Source organism: Oncorhynchus nerka, linkage group LG20 (genome assembly GCF_034236695.1).
Source record: "Oncorhynchus nerka isolate Pitt River linkage group LG20, Oner_Uvic_2.0, whole genome shotgun sequence".
NCBI classification, from domain to species: Eukaryota; Metazoa; Chordata; class Actinopteri; order Salmoniformes; family Salmonidae; genus Oncorhynchus; species Oncorhynchus nerka.
Genome location: NC_088415.1, coordinates 44,888,969 through 44,907,769, shown reverse-complemented (window position 1 = coordinate 44,907,769; position 18,801 = coordinate 44,888,969). Strand labels below are relative to the sequence as shown.

The 18,801-nt window shown below is 43.0% G+C and overlaps 1 protein-coding gene and 1 long non-coding RNA gene across 3 annotated transcripts; one reads left to right on the top strand and one right to left on the bottom strand.

Annotated features, from left to right (window-relative positions):
* Window positions 1-1,360: 1,360 nt before the first annotated feature.
* LOC115102630 (uncharacterized) lies at window positions 1,361-6,350 on the bottom strand. Of its 2 annotated transcripts, none has more exons than XR_010460184.1 (5): window positions 6,135-6,350; window positions 5,849-5,913; window positions 4,628-5,400; window positions 4,449-4,520; window positions 1,361-4,251 (listed from the first exon to the last, which is right to left on the bottom strand). It is a non-coding gene; the product is annotated as an uncharacterized LOC115102630 (long non-coding RNA). The 2 variants fall into 2 exon arrangements; XR_010460185.1 differs by having other exon boundaries at window positions 4,733-5,400.
* Window positions 6,351-6,499: 149 nt separating this feature from the next.
* On the top strand, window positions 6,500-18,272 carry LOC115102629 (transmembrane protein 51-like). Its single transcript, XM_029622769.2, has 3 exons — window positions 6,500-6,685; window positions 13,391-13,816; window positions 15,739-18,272. Exons 2-3 carry the CDS (start codon window positions 13,431-13,433, stop codon window positions 16,124-16,126), a joined length of 774 nt encoding a protein of 257 aa, XP_029478629.2. The 5' UTR covers window positions 6,500-6,685; window positions 13,391-13,430; the 3' UTR covers window positions 16,127-18,272.
* The last annotated feature ends 529 nt before the right edge of the window (window positions 18,273-18,801 follow it).

Here is an 18,801-nt window from a genome sequence, read left to right as displayed (position 1 = left end):
ACCAGGCTGTCTCTCCATCTCCTCCCTCCCACAGCCGCCAGTCTGTCCCGAGCCGCCAGAGCCGCCCGTCTGTCCCGAGCCGCCCGTCTGTCCCGAGCCGCCCGTCTGTCCCGAGCTGCCAGAGCCGCCCGTCTGTCCCGAGCTGCCAGAGCCGCCCGTCTGTCCCGAGCTACCAGAGCCGCCCGTCTGTCCCGAGCTGCCAGAGCCGCCAGTCTGTCCCGAGCTACCAGAGCCGCCCGTCTGTCACGAGCTGCCAGAGCCGCCCGTCAGTCAGGAGCTGCCAGAGCCGCCCGTCAGTCAGGAGCTGCCAGAGCCGCCCGTCAGTCAGGAGCTGCCAGAGCCGCCCGTCAGTCAGGAGCTGCCAGAGCCGCCCGTCAGTCAGGAGCTGCCAGAGCCGCCCGTCAGTCAGGAGCTGCCAGAGCCGCCCGTCAGTCAGGAGCTGCCAGAGCCGCCCGTCAGTCAGGAGCTGCCAGAGCCGCCAGTCAGTCAGGAGCTGCCAGAGCCGCCCGTCAGTCAGGAGCTGCCAGAGCCACCCGTCAGTCAGGAGCTGCCAGAGCCGCCCGTCAGTCAGGAGCTGCCAGAGCCGCCAGTCAGTCAGGAGCTGCCAGAGCCGCCCTTCACTCTGGAGCTATCGGAGTCTCCCGCCTGTCCGGTGCTGCCGGAATCTCCCGTCCCTTCGGAACCCGTGGCTAGGGTCCCCAGTCCGAGGTCGACGGCAAGGGTTGCCGCTCTAAAGAGGCCACGGAGGCAGGTTAGGAGGCGGACAAAGACTATGATGGTGGAGTGGGGTCCATGTCCCGCTCCAGAGCCGCCACCGCGGACAGACACCCACCCAGACCCTCCCCTAGTTATTTTTTGTCTTTGTTTTAGTATGGTCAGGGGCGTGAGTTGGGTGGGTTGTCTATGTTCCTTTTTCTATGTTGTATTTTGCGTTTGGCCTGGTATGGTTCTCAATCAGAGGCAGGTGTCGTTAGTTGTCACTGATTGAGAATCGTACTTAGGTAGCCTTTTCCCACATGTGTTTCGTGGGTGATTATTATCTGTTATGTGTATGTCACCTTTCAGAACTGTTTAGTTTCTCCTTTGTTATTTTGTTTAGTGTTCTCGGTTTAGTAAATATATGATGAACATTTACCACGCTGCGCTTTGGTCCTCACCTCATTCCAACGACGAGTGTCACACCCACTGTGATTATTAAAACCTTTCCTCACCAGAAACCGTGGATGGATGGCAGCATCCGCGCAAAACTGAAAGTGCGAACCACCGCCTTTAATCATGGCAAGGTGACTGGAAACATGACTGAATACAAACAGTGCAGCTATTGCCTAAGCAAAGAAATCAAACAAGCAAAGCGTCAGTATAGAGTAGAGGTCGACCGATAATTGGAGGACCAAAAAAGCCGATACTGATTAATCGGACGATTTTTATTTATTTATTTGTAATAATGACAATTACAACAATGCTGAATGAACACTTATTTTAACTGAATATAATACATCAATAAAATCAATTTGGCCTCAAGTAAATAATGAAACATGTTCAATTTGGTTTAAATAATGCAAAAACAAAGTGTTGGAGAAGAAAGTAAAAGTGCAATATGTGCTATGTAAGAAAGCTAACGTTTCAGTTACTTGCTCAGAACATGAGAACATATGAAAGCTGGTGGTTCCTTTTAACATGAGTCTTCAATATTCCCAGGTAAGAAGTTTTAGGTTGTAGTTATTATAGGAATTATAGGACTATTTCCCTCTATACCATTTGTATTTCATTAACCTTTGACTATTGGATGTTCTTATAGGCACTTTAGTATTGCCAGTGTAACAGTATAGCTTCCGTCCCTCTCCTAGCTCCTCCCTGGGCTCGAACCAGCAACACAACGACAACAGCCACCATCGAAGCAGCGTTATCCATGCAGAGCAAGGGGAACAACTACTAGAAGGCAAGTGGCGTTTGAAACGCTATTAGCACGCGCTAACTAGCTAGCCATTTCACTTTGGTTACACCAGCCTCATCTCAGCGCAATACTTGAAGCACCACAAAAGTGCTGTTTGAATCAATGTTTACGCGCCTGCTTCTGCCTACCACCGCTCAGTCAGATACTTAGATACTTGTATGCTCAGTCAGATTATATGCAACGCAGGACACGCTAGATAATATCTAGTAATATCATCAACCATGTGTAGTTAACTAGTGATTATGATTGATTGATTTTTATAAGATAAGTTTAATGCTAGCTAGCAACTTACCTTGGCTTACTGCATTCGTGTAACAGGCAGTCTCCTTGTGGAGTGCAACGAGAAGGAGGCAGGTCGTTATTGCGTTGGACTAGTTAACTGTAAGGTTGCAAAATTAGATCCCCTGAGCTAACAAGGTGAAAATCTGTCGTTCTGCCCCTGAACAAGGCAGTTAACTGTGTTCTTAACTGACTTGCCTAGTTAAATAAAGGTATAAAAAATAAAATAATAATAACTTTTCTTTTCTTTTTTTTTTTTCTTTTTTTTTTAAATCGGCAAATCGGTGCCCAAAAATACCGATTTTCGAATGTTATGAAAACTTGAAATCAGCCCTAATTAATCGGCCATTCCGATTAATCGGTCGACCTCTAGTATAGAGACAAAGTAAAGTCGCAATTCAACGGCTCAAACACGAGATGTATGTGGCAGGGTTCAGTCAATCACAGATGACAAAAAGAAAACCAGCCCCGTCACGGACATCGACGTCTTGCTCCCAGATAAATTAAACAAATTCTTTGCTCCATTGAGGACAATACAGTGCTATTGACACGGCCCGCTGTTGGCTCTCCCTCTCCGTGACCAGCGTGAGTAAAACATTTAAACATGTTAACCCTTGCAAGGCTGCTGGCCCAGACAGCATCGCTAGCCGCGTCCTCAGAGCATACAGACCAGCTGGCTGGTGTGTTTACGGACATATTCAATCAATCCCTATCCCAGTTTGCTGTCCCCACATGCTTCAAAATGGCCACCATTGTTCCTGTTCCCAAGAAAGCTAAGGTAACTGAACTAAATGACTATCACCCCATTGCACTCACATCTGTCATCATGAAGTGCGTTGAGAGACTAGTCAAGGATCATATCACCTCCACCCTACCTGATACCCTAGACCCACTCCAATTTGCTTACTGCCCAATAAGGTCCACTGACAATGCAATCGCCATCTCTCTGCACACTGCCCTATCCCATCTGGACAAGAGGAATACCTTTGTAAGAATGCTGTTCATTGACTACAGCTGAGGAAATTTGGCTTGTCACCTAAAACACTCAAACTTTTACAGATGCACAATCGAGAGCATCCTGTGAGGCTGTATCACTCACTGTCTGGTATGGCAACTGCACCTCTCTCAACCGCAAAATTTGATTAGATATAACTTTCTGCCACGGATGCAAGTCGTATATACATGTAGTCATTACCATGCATGAGATCCCCACATTGTAGCCTGTACATTTAACACTGTATATTCACTGATCATGTACTCAAAACCTTGGCAAATAATGGTGCAATTCAGGTATGAATGTCTGAGAATTTTCCATTCATTTCCAATTCCAGGTGTATCAAATTCAAATCTTTGAATGATGCTGTGCCTGCATGTATTACAATTATACACTTCAACAGTGTTTACCAATCTTGGTCCTGGGACATCAATGGTTACTTACACATTGTAACTATGCAATAGACTAGAAACATGATTTAACTAGTTAAAGGCTGATTTATAATTCATATATACAGAAGTAAAAAAAAAAAAAAAACAGTACACTACACTTCCTATGCATCATGTAAATACTCAAACCGGTTCATCTCAATATCTAATGCCCTTCATCTGCATTGATCTGATAAACACAGGACAGGTGTAGTATTTCATCAAATGAGAGACTTAATTTCAACCAGTAGAGAATGTGAAATGCTTAATTTTCCAAGTGTTATAAATACAAGTTCAATCTGTACTTCAATGCACATATGTTGTGCATTATGAAAACAGAGGAAGAAACGTGGCGAGAGAGGTGTTAAAGACAAAGGGAAAGAGGTAAGGACATTGGAGCAGGGAAGGCAGCATATGATTAATGAATCACAGTGCTACCCTAATATTCTTTCATTTCATCAAAATGACATAAGTGTCTCTAGTGGTGTCTCCTAACCAGCCTTGGACTCCCAGTCAGCCCGAAGGTTATCTTAAGAGCGGGTGAAGTGGCAATGACGGGACTGGGGGTTGGAATCCTCTTTCACAGCAAAACATATCTGCAGACGAGAGATGGAGAGAGAGCATACTTAAGACTTGTTTGTTTTTTATTCTAACACAATCTGAATTTCATCAGGTGAAATGCAAAACTGACCTTGGATCATTAACTCTGAGACTACTACATCTCAATCTGTATTTCAATGTAAAGCATCCCTTTAATAATACTTCCTGTTGACCTGACCAAGTGACCTCTCACCTCCGATCATACTGTGCCCTCTATGTAGCCAGTTCAGATGCGGGAGGGGTTCACCGACACAGCTGATATAACCTAGAGGATTTAGAGAGAAGGAGAGAGAGGGATGAAGTGAAGGAGACTGTTATTGAGAAAATAAGGTAGTTAAAGAGAGTGTTCAACAGGAATCTGTGTGGCCTCACCTGGTGTCCACACTAAGTGGCAGCAGAGTACTTTAGGCTGAAAAACATGAACGGACACGAGGACAAACAATTTAGCGTAGTTATAGAAATAATGAAGTGTCTTACTATTCTCCATGGTTGGCCCTCTTGCCTGTTCTTTGAAGGAGCCACAGTTATATACACCAGAGCCTGCATACAGCACAACACAATTGTTCTAAATTTGTTCAATGTGGGTGACTTATAATATCAAATCAAATCAAATTTATTTATATAGCCCTTCGTACATCAGCTGATATCTCAAAGTGCTGTACAGAAACCCAGCCTAAAACCCCAAACAGCAAACAATGCAGGTGTAAAAGCATAATAGCCCGTTTTGTTTTTGTACCGACGTCACACCCTTACCTAAACAGTACCCTCAGATGAGAAGTAGAAATCAAAGGGAGAGAAACAAGGAATTGAATAACAGCAGTTGACATAGCTAAGTAAATTGAAGAATACTCATATTGCAATGTGGATGGCTCTTAAAAGAGCCTTTGGTTGTGCATAGTGTAGTCTATCCTTGAAACATCCTGCAGAGCACCAGACTTCTCCTCTTTGCATGCGGCAGCGAGCTGCAGATCCCCCCCCCTGGTCCTCGTGTCCATCCTCATGAAGTTATGCAGGACACAGGTAGCCTTCACACACCTGAATTCCTCCAGGAGGCAGTCCCAGATGGCCCTTGTCAACCAACCTTGCAGTGCCCTACACAGTAACTGTAGGCAATCGGTTTGAAATAATCTACAGCTACAAGGTATCTGTGGTAATATGGAAGATAGTCATTATTAGACTTTTACATCACCAGGTAATTGTGGATTACTAAAGTATAATATCCCTTACAACAAATCATGATAACATTGGATTGATAGGTCCATTTGCACACACGTGCATGTGACAATAACAGGATCATATCAAGGATAGTTCCACAAATTAATACAGAAATACTACTTGATGAGTTGATCATTTGAATCAGCTATGCAGTGCTAAGGCAAAAACAAAAAGGTGCACCTCTAAATCCCTAAGACCAGGATTGAGAACCACTGCTCTTCATTGGTACAGGCTTTCATTGCTCTCTTTATCAGAGGACAGAACCTCACAAGAAACAGACTTCATTGTACTAAAATTACAAAGCACTGAATATTATGTTACTCGGGACTGGAACTACACACAAGTACCTGCCTGCCATATCCCGAATAGCCTACTCACTTTGACAGTTGGGGCTGCTATCCTTTCAGCCTCCTCCATGGGACAAAGACGTGTGTGCTAGCTACCTACAAATGCATTTGGAGTTTGTTTTATTAAGTGATAAATACATCAAGATAGCTAGCTAATATGAAGTTAGGTACCTGGGTGATATTTAATTTAACGTTACTTATACAGTATGTAAAGTTGGCTAGAAAGCTAGCTGGCCAACTAGATAGCCTGCACTGTAGCTAGTTAGCTAATAATACATCGGTTGTTTTTTTTACATTTTCAAAATGTATTTGCTTACTTGAATAGGTTCTCCCAGCCATGTAAACAATTGGAAACAGGGCAGCAAAGTTTGTCACCAGAGCGTATTACTATTGAACTATTTACACATTTAATAACCAGACCTTCTTACAAACTTGCTATGCTGATTTCTTGACGCACCCTCGAACTTGCTGCCATGTGCACGCCCACAAGCGAGTCCCAATGGGCTGCCTAAGCGGAACGCGGCAATTTACTGCTTGCAAGTGTACATGCCCGGCATATGGCTATGCGGTACAGCGCTTGATTTGCCCTCTGCATGAATCCAGGCACCGCAATTGCGTCATACGAGGCTTCCGTCCACATTTTCGGATCAAGCATAAGTCTCCTTATATGTTGTTACTTTTTCTTTACCACTTCCGTCGGAGAAAGTTCCTGGTTTGAAAATAGGTGAGAATAGTGAGTTTCCAAGACATAGCTTACATAAATAATTGATTTGATAGGGGCGATCAACTACAAAGGAACTATTTGGAATGGATGGCTACAAATGAAAACATCACATCGCGCGAATCTTTCTCTGTCTTGCTATGCAAGGTAAGGCCATGTAGACTACCGCCCCATTTCTTTATTATTTACAAACCTCTTTGGTTTTTATCAGTAGTAACTTTGACATTCATACATAGCCGAAACTATAGTATATTAAAACGAGAATAACATGGGTTAATTTCTTTGTTTTTCCTAACACACCCCTGTGTTCCTGAGCGAGTAAGATTTTATACTGGGCTACTGGGACAAAGACGTGTGTGTTGTGAGCAACAACAGTGGACTCTGTGGGCTGCTTTCAAAATAAAAGTTCCCCATTGAAACTGCGAAAACGGATACAAATGGAAGATGCCACAATTGGACTAGATAATGCTAAATAAAGTTGGAACGTTATATAAATTCAACAAAATATGACACAAAGTAAAACATCTGAAATCGCACTGTGGATGTATTGGACTTCATAAATGCATTGGGGGCATACTTAAATTGCAATATACAGCCTTACTTAGCCCAAGATGTACTCTTAAGGAGCATGCCATTGACAATTACAGAATGGTTACCTGGAGGAAAATGAGGGAGGGTCATGCTTTTTCAATCAAGGTGAGGTTTAGTATTTTTTGTTTTAATCTAGTCCAGGGGAGGGTCGTGTAATTTGTAATTGATGAAATGTAAATATTTCTTAGTATTTTAGAATGAGTTACTTATTAGGCTATATATATCGCTGTGTACCCGATGCCACCTCTCATCTCTGATTCTCCACTGTGCACGCAATATTAATTGTTAGTGTGGTCTCTATTTAGTGTGGTCTCAATCAAATTATCCATAGCCTATAGGCTACGAAGTGTATGCTCGGAGTAGCACAGTGCAAAGTTATATTTCTAAAATAGCTACTGGAATAAAACTGGTGTAAATAAAACTAGGCTGCATTACACACTGTAATGGATATTTCAACCCTGAGCCCTGCTCTGCTCATGCTGGGCAAAATGTTTTTGTGTGCTGCTTAACCAATGCTGGCTGAGTAAGTCTAGGATGGCAGGTCAGGAGAAGAGTCAAAGGTTTCTTCCCTACATTTTTTTGATAAGGCCTAGTCCAAAAAATAAATAATATTGCGCGCGCGGACTTGCCTATAGCCCATGTTCTGAACAGTTTGAGAAGGAGACCACAAAGATAAGGAGGACCAGAGAAAAAAAAACATTGCTAGCTTGCTACTACTATAATTTATTTGATTAATAACAATGTGTTTCTGGCCCATTATGTATTTGAGTTATTGACCTTACAATCATCCAGATTCGATTAGCTTACATTGTGGTGTTGAAACTTGAAGCAGATTCCGTGGCACAATCAGTCGGATATGGACAGCTCATGGTGCTGAAATTCTTCATTCTACTAACATCAAGAGGGCTTTGTGTTTGAGCCTATTTCTTCCTATTTAAGAAATAAGAGGTAGGCCTACTTGTTTGACAGATGAAATGAGGCTATAGGGTGCTATATACATATTTGTTGGTCAATTCTTCCACCCACCATGCATACATTTTAAGGAAATAGAAAAAAGCACAGTCCTATCCATTGTTAGCTTAAGATTTTGAAGAATATAAAATGGATCCGCTTTGGTCCACGATGCTTTATGCTAGAAACAAGCTGTAAAATACCCAGGAATGACGTGGTTCCGATGGATATGGGGATATCATTGTTTAGATTCTTTGACATTCAGAGGCTGACTTTGCTTGGTAAGTAATCTAATTCTGACCCCTTGACTTTTTTTAAATTCTCAAACTGATTAAATTGTGTTTTTCTCTCATTAATCTACACACAATACCCCATAATGACAAAGCAAAAACAGGTTTAGAATTCTTAAACTTAAATATCAAATTTACATACGCTACCATTCAAAAGTTTGGGGTCACTTAGAAATGTCCTTGTTTTTTATTGAAAATCATTTTTTTGTCTATTTAAAATAACATCAAATTGATCAGAAATACAGTGTAGACTTGTTCATGTTGTAAATGACTATTGTAGCTGGAAACGGCAGATTTTTTTAGGGAATATCTATAGGCGTACAGAGGCCCATTATCAGCAACCATCACTCCTGTGTTCCAATGGCACGTTGTGTTAGCTAATCCAAGTTCATAATTTTAAAAGGCTGTGATAATTAGAAAACCCTTTTTCAATTACGTTAGCACAGCTGAAAACTGGTTGTTCTGATTAAAGAAGCAATATAACTGGCCTTCTTTAGACTAGTTGAGTATCTGGAGCATCAGCATTTGTGGGTTCGATTACAGTCTCAAAATGTCCAGAAACAAATAACTTTCTTCTGAAACTCGTCAGTCTAATCTTGTTCTGAGAAATCATGGCTATTCCATGTGAGAAATTGCCAAAAAGTGAAGATCTCGTACAACGCTGTGTACTACTCCCTCACAGAACAGCGCAAACTGGCTCTAACCAGAATATAAAGAGTAGTAAGAGGCCCTGGTGCACAACTGAGCAAGAGAACAAGTGCATTTAGAGTGTCTAGTTTGATAAACAGATGCCTAACAAGTCCTTAACTGGCAGCTTCATTAAATAGTACCCACAAAACACCAGTCTCAACGTGAACAGTGAAGAGCGAATCCGGGATGCTGGCCTTCTAGGCAGAGCTCCTCTGTCCAGTGTCTGTGTTCTTTTGCTCATCTTAAGCTTTTCTTTTTATTGGCCAGACTGAAATATGTCTTTTTCTTTGGAACTCTGCCTAGAAGGCTAGCATCCCGGAATACCACAACAGGAAATGTATAAAAAATATTGACGTCATGGTTTATGTACATGTTTTGGAAGTCCGTAAATGTCATTTTTGAAGTGAACCTTTCCCTGACCAGTTTCAACTGAAATTGTCCACCATGAACTGTGCTAGCTAGCTAGCTGAATTGTACTAAATAACCATGCTGTTACAATATACAAATGGTTGGGTATACAAATAATTAGTAAAACCACAATGTAAATTTATTTATTTATTTATTTAACTAGGCAAGTCAGTTAAGAACAAATTCTTATTTACAATGACAGCATACACAGCAGATGACAATTTGTAAGTCGCTCTGGATAAGAGCGTCTGCTAAATGACTTAAATGTAAATGTAATGACATGGGGTGAGATTAGATGAGCTGGTCGGGTGCCACCCAGGCGACATGGCGATGCAGGGAACTGAGCTCGGTCGAGGACCAAAGTCACCCTCCTGGCCCAGAGCCTCGCTGAGGCTAGTGGCTAGGCGGGGTTGGGGAGGTTGCCCTCCTTTCGCCCTTCTACAGAGCGATAGGCCATAGTTCACAAAAAGGTTTAAGTTTGAAATGAGAGCATACTAGTGCTTCACCGGCACCAAGGCGACGATGAGGGGAGACATTGGACCCCCGCCTTCACCAGGGCGCAGAGCGGTTGACTTGGTACCTGGAGCCACACAAGGGTCTTGGGCAAGACCAAAGCGCTTGATACTGGATGCCGAGGTGGGAAGACCCGGTTCACCGGCAACCCCCGATCCCCTTCGGACGCGGCCGACGCCATGCCTAACAGGGAAAGGGGGGTTTGAGCCAGTCTGGCGCAACCCAGGCGACGTGGGGAGCTGAGCTCGGGCAAAGGCCGAAGCCACCCTCCAGCCCAGAACCCCACACCGAGGAAAGGGAGACGTCTACCCAGTCTTCATTGGTCTATTTTGCTTGACGGCCTTCCAATCTGCCTTTGTTTGGTGGCCCTCCGTCCGGCAACCATTTTTTTTACGGTTAAATATTTGTTCCCTTTCTTGTAATGTCTTTTTTTGCCCGCCTAACTATCATCCTGGGCATATATATCGACTGATGTGAGATTCACACCCTCTCCCCCGGATTTTCAACTCTCGGGCCAGCAGGAAAGCAACGCTTTCCAGGGCTTGGGCCCCTCTCTCGGGGCCAACCCATTCACAAAGAAATGAGAACTCTCCCTGGGGCTTCCGCCAGCTTCTCCGGGATCGGTCGCGCTACTGCACTGGACGTCTCGCGGCGTCCGTCTGCACCACTCCTGATCCGGGGATCTGAACACGACTCCCTTTCAATTGGCCATCGCCCCTCCCTTCTGAACGGCGTTCGCCCATCTCTTAGGACTGACTGACCCATGTTCAACTGCTGTTCACACGGAACCCTTCTCCACATCGGCCTTCAAAGTTCTCGTTTGAATATTTGCTACCAATATGATGAAGCAGCTTCAATTTGATTGGCTGTTGCATGCTATTTTAATTACGTTTTAGTTGCTTTATGTAACAGCGAAGTTGTCACTAGAGATGTCAAAGACATGTCACTAACAACTGTAACCAAAATTGTTTTGAATGTTGCTTTGTGTAACTTCAGCCTTAGAGATATCCCTCTGTGCCCAGCCTGGTTTTATAGATTAGACGTAACAGTACAGTAATGTAAATCACACACAAATTAGAATATGTTTTGTATGGTTATGTACGACAGAAGGTGTTGTCGCGATACGAAACCTTCAGCCCCGCCCCTTGGCCGGCAGTGGGGCTGCTAGAGGTGGTTAGCGTCCCGTTCCCTGGATTGGACAGGGCACTATAGATACTTCAGGTTATCTCGGTATAACCAGGACCGCTCGCGTAGCCCTGCCTCTCTTTCTATATCGAAGCGTTGTCCGCGTAAAGAGGTCTTTTGCCTTGTCACTCAACGGTCTAGCTCTAGCTGGGATGTGTGAACCCCACGTTTCTCCTCCAGACTCTTTGTTTCACCACTAATTGGTCCTTGAGTTATTATTAAGCACTAGTCCTACCAGTCTCTATACGATTTCCCTGTGGTTGAGTGTTTCCCCTCTGTGATGTATCTAGTTTAAAGTGTGAAGACCTTTAGTCAACTTAGTCTCACTACTCTGCCCGTCGGCTATGTATCGCTTGGAAAATAAAACTTAGATAGATCGATAAGACAATTAAATGAATCACTACTGGACACACCTTCCTCTTTGTCTTTTAATAGTAACTCATTCTGTCATAGAGCACTGATCTCCGTTTCCAGTGTCCCGGTAGCGGGGAGTGTCAGAGTTGTTATCTCCCGTGCCGTTAACTGTCTTTGAGAGAACCGTTTACTCGAGACAAAATAAGACTACCGTTTATTTTTGAAAACACTCTGTTTTTTGTCTTTTACAATCAAACACACTTCAAAATACACAATTGTTACTCGGTCACACACAGCGTTAATCAAAAACATGCAATTGACTTAATGCTCTTATAAAATGCCTGGCACAATGATAACACTTATCTCTATATTAAATACTTATAATAGTTATTTAATTACCTTTGAGAGATGACGAGGAGACCCACAAGATCAGGAGCAGAGTTTCAAGCGGTCAGAGTTCTTTTAGAATTTAGTTAGTAGCGACTCCCCTCTACTGGCTGAGAGGTTGACTTGGAGTCGGTGCTTTGCTAAATTGAGAGATTCAAGTTTGGACTGGATGGGAGAACCCGCTGGTGATTCCCTGCCCCAAATGGAATACCAAAAAGTCTGTGTCCGCAACGAGGTCGAGATGCTGAGCTCAATCGAGAGGTTCCGGAGAACACTTCTGGATATATTTGCATCAGCACCCACGCGCCTGGCGCAAAGCGACAAAACAACTGGTCAATAGTTAAACGGTATATCGGAGAGTCACTTCTCAGATCCAACAAGTTAGAATCTTTTAAGTAATTTGAGTCAGGTGTCAATTTACCCGAAGTCAAATGGTTGTCTAAATGAATTCAGAATTCAAGAAGTCAGCGCCAAAGTAATGGCAAATGTCTCTTTATATACCTTTTGATTCTCTGCACCCGATCTGCTGCTCCTCCCATTCCCTCAGAGCAGAGAGGGTGATGACATATCTTACAACAGGAAATACTTTTCTTACAGTGCATATATGGGCCCCTGGTTATGACAGAGCCTATTACTCTAGCAACAATGAGGAAACACTTTTCTTACAGTGCGCATATGGGCCTCTGTTTATGACAGTGCCCTTACTCTATCAGCAATGAGTCTATCAGCTGTTCCCATTCAGAGGTGTCACTTGAGGCAGAGGGTGATTCTTCCTGACACCAGTCAGGTTCAGTAGTTGGTTGGCTTGAGTCGTCTTCTGGTGGCTTTGCCCAATCCGGTATTTCAGTAGGCAAGGTCATCTCTGTCTCTACCCTTGGTGGGTAAGACAGGGGAAGAGGACCAGGAGGTAGATCCATTTGGCGTTTTACTACAGTGTCTTAAGGCAAAAAAAAATGAAAGTAGGTGGTTAGTCGTGGTGGTGGATGGGTTGGCATATAACTCAAACCTCTAGCAACCCAAACGTTGTGTTCAAATCTCATCACTGAGAACTTTAGCATTTTAAGTCATTAGCAACTTTGCAACTACTTACTACTTTTTATCTACTTTGCAACTATTTAGCATGTTAGGTTAAAGGGTTAAGATTAGCTAACTTCTAAAATGATCATTTTTATCTCACGGATTGTGAGTCCTTGCATCCATAGCTTTGTCTTTGGATTTGACAGTGGTTATATTTCTCCAGCCCCATCCCTTAGTGTACATCTTCACAGATTTAATTTTCTTGTTTTTAATTGGCCTATATTGAAATTGGAACAAATCATTCTCTATTTATCCAAATTCTATCACAATTTGAGTGCAATCAGTTTTCCCAATTATACATGTTATATTGGGATTTGTGTTGGAAGGCTATTGTTAACTCCACAGATTAACCTCTCTACTGTATCAGTGTTCTATCTGTGCCCTAATCGACTGTCTTTCTCCTCAGTCTTTGACTGAACACCAGGAGGGCCTACATTTTGGGGAAAATGTGCAGTACAGGCACAAGTGGGGTGCCCCTGAACCCCCCTGTAGCCAGAAACCACAACAACAGCCCTGGAAACTCAGGTTCCCAGTATGCCTTGTGTGCCCTGGGGGTGGGGCTGGTGGCCCTGGGCATCGTCATGATTGTGTGGAGTGTGGTGCCCTCCAACACGGCCGGGAACAACAGCGGTGGCACTGGAGGAGGGAACCCCAAACCAGACAACAGGGGCAGGGCTTCGTCGGTGGCCTTTGTGCTGGTCGGGGCTGGGGTGGCCATGCTCATGCTGTCCCTGTGCCTGGGGATGAGGAACAAGCAGCGGGAGCAAGCTCTTCAAGAGGCCCAGACTCTGGGGGCAGACAACGTAGCTGCCAGTGAGGAGGACGGAGAGACGTGAGTACTGTAGCTACTGAATAATAACTGAAATAATTACTGACCTCAGCAGGTTTGTTTGCTCAGGGTTCATTGCAGGGATGGGCAATCCCTTTACTACTTTTACTAACCTTTGCCTGCTCCTAGATGTTTAACATCACATGATGTACACCAGATTATGTCATCAGTGTTTCCGGATATTGTCATCGGAAAACACTTACAGTTGACGTCGGAAGTTCACATATACTGTATGTATTGTAGACCTCCCAAGTCTGGTTCATCCTTGGGAGCAATTTCTAAATGCCTGAAGGTACCATGTTCACCTGTACAAACAATAGTACGCAAGTACTATTGTACGCACCATGGGACCACACAGACGTCATACCGCTCAGGATGGAGCTGCGTTCTGTCTCCTAGAGATTAACTTACTTTTGTGCGAAAAGTGCAAATCAATCCCAGAACAACAGCGAAGGACCTTGTGAAGATGCTGGAGGAAACAAGTATAAAGATATCTATATCCACAGTAAAATGAGTCCTATATCGACATAACCTGAAAGGCCGCTCAGTAAGGAAGAAGCCACTGCTCCAAAACCGCCATAAAATAGCCATACTACGGTTTGCAACTGTACATGGGGACAAAGATCATACTTTTTGGAGAAATGTCCTCTGGTCAAAAATGGAACTGTTTGTCCATAATGACCATCGTTATGCTTGGAGGAATAAGGGGGATGCTTGCAAGTCGAAGAACACCATCCCAACCTTGAAGCACGGGGTTGGCAGCATCATGTTGTGGGGGTGCTTTGATGCAGGAGGGTCTATTGCACTTCACAAAATAGATGGCATCATAAGGGAGAAAAATGATGTGGATATATTGAAGCAACATCAAGACATCAGTCAGGAAGTTAAAGCTTGGTTGCAAATGGGTCTTCTAAAAATGGACAATGACCCCAAGCATACTTCCAAAGTTGTGGCAAAATGGTTTAATGACAACAAAGTCAAGCTATTGGAGTGGCCATCACAAAACCCTGACCTCGATCCTATAGAAACTTTGTGGGCAGAACTGAAAAAGCGTGTGCGAGCAAGGAGGCCTACAATCCTGACTCCGTTACACCAGCTCTGTCAGGAGGAATGGGCCAAAATTCACCCAACTTATTGTGGGAAGGCTACCCAAAACATTTGACCCAAGTTAAACAATTTAAAGGCAATGCTACCAAATACTAATTGACTGTATGTAAACTTCTGACCCATTGGGAAGGTGATGAAATAAATAAAAGCTGAAATGAATCATTCCCTCTACTGTTATTCTAACATTTCACATTCTTCATAAAGTGGTGATCCTAACTGACCTAAAACAGGGAATTTTACCTAGATTAAATATGGAATTGTGAAAAACTGAGTGTAAATATACTTGGCTAAGGTGTATGTAAACTGCATCTTCTATATTTGTTTATTACAAATCATAGAAACCCACCGTTTCACATATGTTGATTTTGGGGTGGTGCTGGAGATGAACATGTGGTTGCAAAGTGGTGAAATTTCCCTTCAACCTGTGTGTGTGTGTGTAGGCTTTGCACCAGCCAAAGCTCTAACATGTGTACAGCTGATTCAAGTAGTTAGTTGATTTGTTCAATCATGTGAATTACTTTGCTTTGGCTGAAGCGGATGCCTGCACCAACACTGGGCATTTGCTAAAAAGATTGCTTACCTATGTTTAAGTACTTTGAGTCTTACTACAGTGCTTTCTTTAGTAACTTTTCATTTAAAGCCCCGTCGTAAACTCCACATAACGCACATTGATTTGGACAACCGTTGCAAAACCATCAGGACTGTAATTAATAGTACACACAGCATAGCCTACAGTACACAGTAGCAACAATGTAAAAGAAAAACAGAATCCATTCTGAAAGCGCAAGTTATTCATGTCAATGTATGAATGTCGACAGGGCCGAGGAGCGAACCCAGAGGTACACCGTGCCCAGCTACGAGGAGGCAGTGGGCAGCGGCCAGTGTCCCATACGCCAGAGCCACCTGCTCCACAGCTCCTCCCAGCTTCCTTCCTACGACGACCTGGTGGACGGTGTGCAGATAGAGGTCGAAGGATCAGCGGTCACTCAGATGACAGCCACTTCCGCTAACCCTGCCTCCTCTGCTGCTGCGCCTAACCACCGCACTAGGCGAACAGGCCTCAATCTCCTTCCCCTTAAAATTCAGAGGATTAAATCAGAGAAGATCCATATGAAGAATACGGATAACTCTCAGCCGCCGGGAGGGATGAGTATTGAGCCGCTTACTCCACCACCAATGTATGAGGACAAAGTGCCCCAGCTCTGAGACCTGGTGCCCTCTAGGTATCAAAGCAGGGTACTGCATCCTCTGTGGCCCGCTATGGGTGGACATCTGCTACAATAGATGTAATCAGATGGCCCCTTGTCATGCATCTGTGGCTAAATGATCTCGATGGCACTTGTCATGCTTACCTGGCTTTTTTTAGACCTGACACTCAAGGGGAGTGAGCAGAGAGCACAGTTCCAAACGTGGGGACTTTGGGTCAACACTGTTGCTGGACAGAGAGCACACTTCTGTTTTTAGACAGACATTGAATCTTACAGGGTCATTGAAGCTCGGGTTCAAAGGATCAATATGATTGGGAAAAATACTCGCTCAATGTCTTAGATGCCTTTTGATTACTTTTACAATGAGCCCTGTTCCAAATCTCATTTGTATATGCAGCGGACCATATTTTTTTATACTCCTACTGATTTAATTTCAAGTTCCATCTTCATCCTCTCAGTCAAGTCAGCCATCAATGGTGAGCTAAATGTATTATTATTCATGTTCAAGTTTTTGTATTCTGTACAGCTACTTAGACAGCTGCTCCTTGGAATTTTGAAGTATTATTTGGCGACTGAATTAATGGCTTTGCACAGACAGTGTTTGTGCGTTGCGGCCTGTGTTGCTTATCAATACAGGATAATTGAGAAAGAGACTGAGGCTCATTGATAGTTGGAAGCCTTTGCCCTGTAGCCACGGCGAAATGGGTTTGGGCTCTGAAGGCAGTAGTGTAGTCCAGCTTTTTTAATTAGCTGTTTTATGCTCAATGGAGGACACAAGTGACTCTTTCCCTGAGCAGCTGGGATAATGGCACCCATTGCTCACTCACGCATCACTCTTGAACTATACAGCAATACCAGCTCCTTGACTGGCAGCACTGTTTTCATTAGGATTATTCAGAGGATTAAGTTGTTGCGGTGTCCAAGGTTTGACCCCATTTTGTTTAGTGGAGCAAGAAGACGTCAGTGCCTTTTATCTCTCTAGTCTATTTGTTTCATGCTTACCAGACTATGGAAGTTAGCAAATCAATGCAGTAATCGGATATCCAGAATGTTATTTTATCATATGGATGCTATTTTCTTGATTTGATGTCATGTTGATGACCCTGTTCAGCAACTACTCAACTACATTTACTGAAGGTGGGAACTCAAACAATACTTCTTGGCATAAGTAAACAGTTGCTAAACTAGCATATGCATACCGATGCACACAGAATAAGCGTTTTTTTTTTAAGAGGAAACTTTTAAATGCTGAATTACTAGTTTCTAAATGTAAAATAGCACCTCATGTATATTTAGATTTTTATAGGCTCTGAATACAGTCTGTTCTTTCAATATTGTTGATACTCTGTAGTTGTCACGCCTATGCAATGCTTTCTGTACCTCTGTGTATGTGAGACCATTTTTTACTGTGAGGAATCAGTGGCTTATTACTTCCATTTTCTGTACTCTAAGGGACACTACACTCTAAAAGGAACGTTTGTCAGGCTAACACTTTTCAAACCTCAAAAGTGGTCTTCTGTTGAAAGAAGTCTACGTCCCCACACTATGGGTTTCATAGATCCAAGGATATGTCACAACCTCAAGTGAATGGAAAAGATGAGCACCCAAAATGCTTATGTTTTTGAATGGAAATGGTGCTAAACTTTCCCATTCCTAAACGGATCAGAACCAAGACGAGCACCAATGGAGCTTAATTAATAAACAGATTTATGAATGAACAATTATGGGTTGTGATCTGGACTTTTCCATTCATTTGGGGACGATATCTGTATCTACACAATCAATGGTGTTGGACATGGATCCATCTTCACATTAGGCTTGTTTTGAGGTATAAAAACACCCGACAACTTTGTGGAACATAAACATGGTCAGACTGTTCTCATTAGTTCAATGGACTTTTCTCTCAACCAGGTGTGTGTGTGACTTTTATTACGATAATTTCAAAGACCATTATTTGTACTGGAAACTACATGATTGGCTTATATAATTAATACCCTTTTGTATGTATCTGAAAGTATGTTTTTGTAAGAGAGGAATTCTGTCTAGTGTTTTTGTTGACTTCAAGATGATGCATTCTTGTTGTGGACACTAAAGGAGCGGAGTCTGAAAATTGTGAGAAATAAAAGGAAATGTTTGTATTCTGACCACGCAAATAGTTGTGTTGCAAATAGGTCCTGTGACTTGTTACTCATTTTCAGTAAGCCCACTAACATGTGTTTCTAGGAAGGCTTAAATCATTCCAATGCCACACTTCCTGTCATTTTATATTGTGGAGATAGTGTAGGTGATATTTAGCCTGGTCCCAGATCTGTTTGTGCTGTCTTGGAGATATCTGTACTTTTCCGCTATACTATTCACCTCACCTTGGTTACTGTAAAGCTGAATGAAGAGGAAACAGCACGAGTGTGCGCTTTTTCTCTAAAGTATTAAATCGTTGTTGTGGTCTCAAGGTAATTTTCTGTGAGAAAATACTTCTGCCTTCAATGCAGTTCCTTTTAAAAAGTTCCATAAAACCCTGTGTTAGACATTACTGTATTTAAAACGCTGTTATGTGAACAACTTTGCTTTAACTCTGATAAGGATTTCTGTTTTGGCTTGAACATGTACATTTTGACCTTGCTTCCCTCTAGGTGGTAGAGTACTGTAACTTTTCCAAAACATGTGATCACTAGT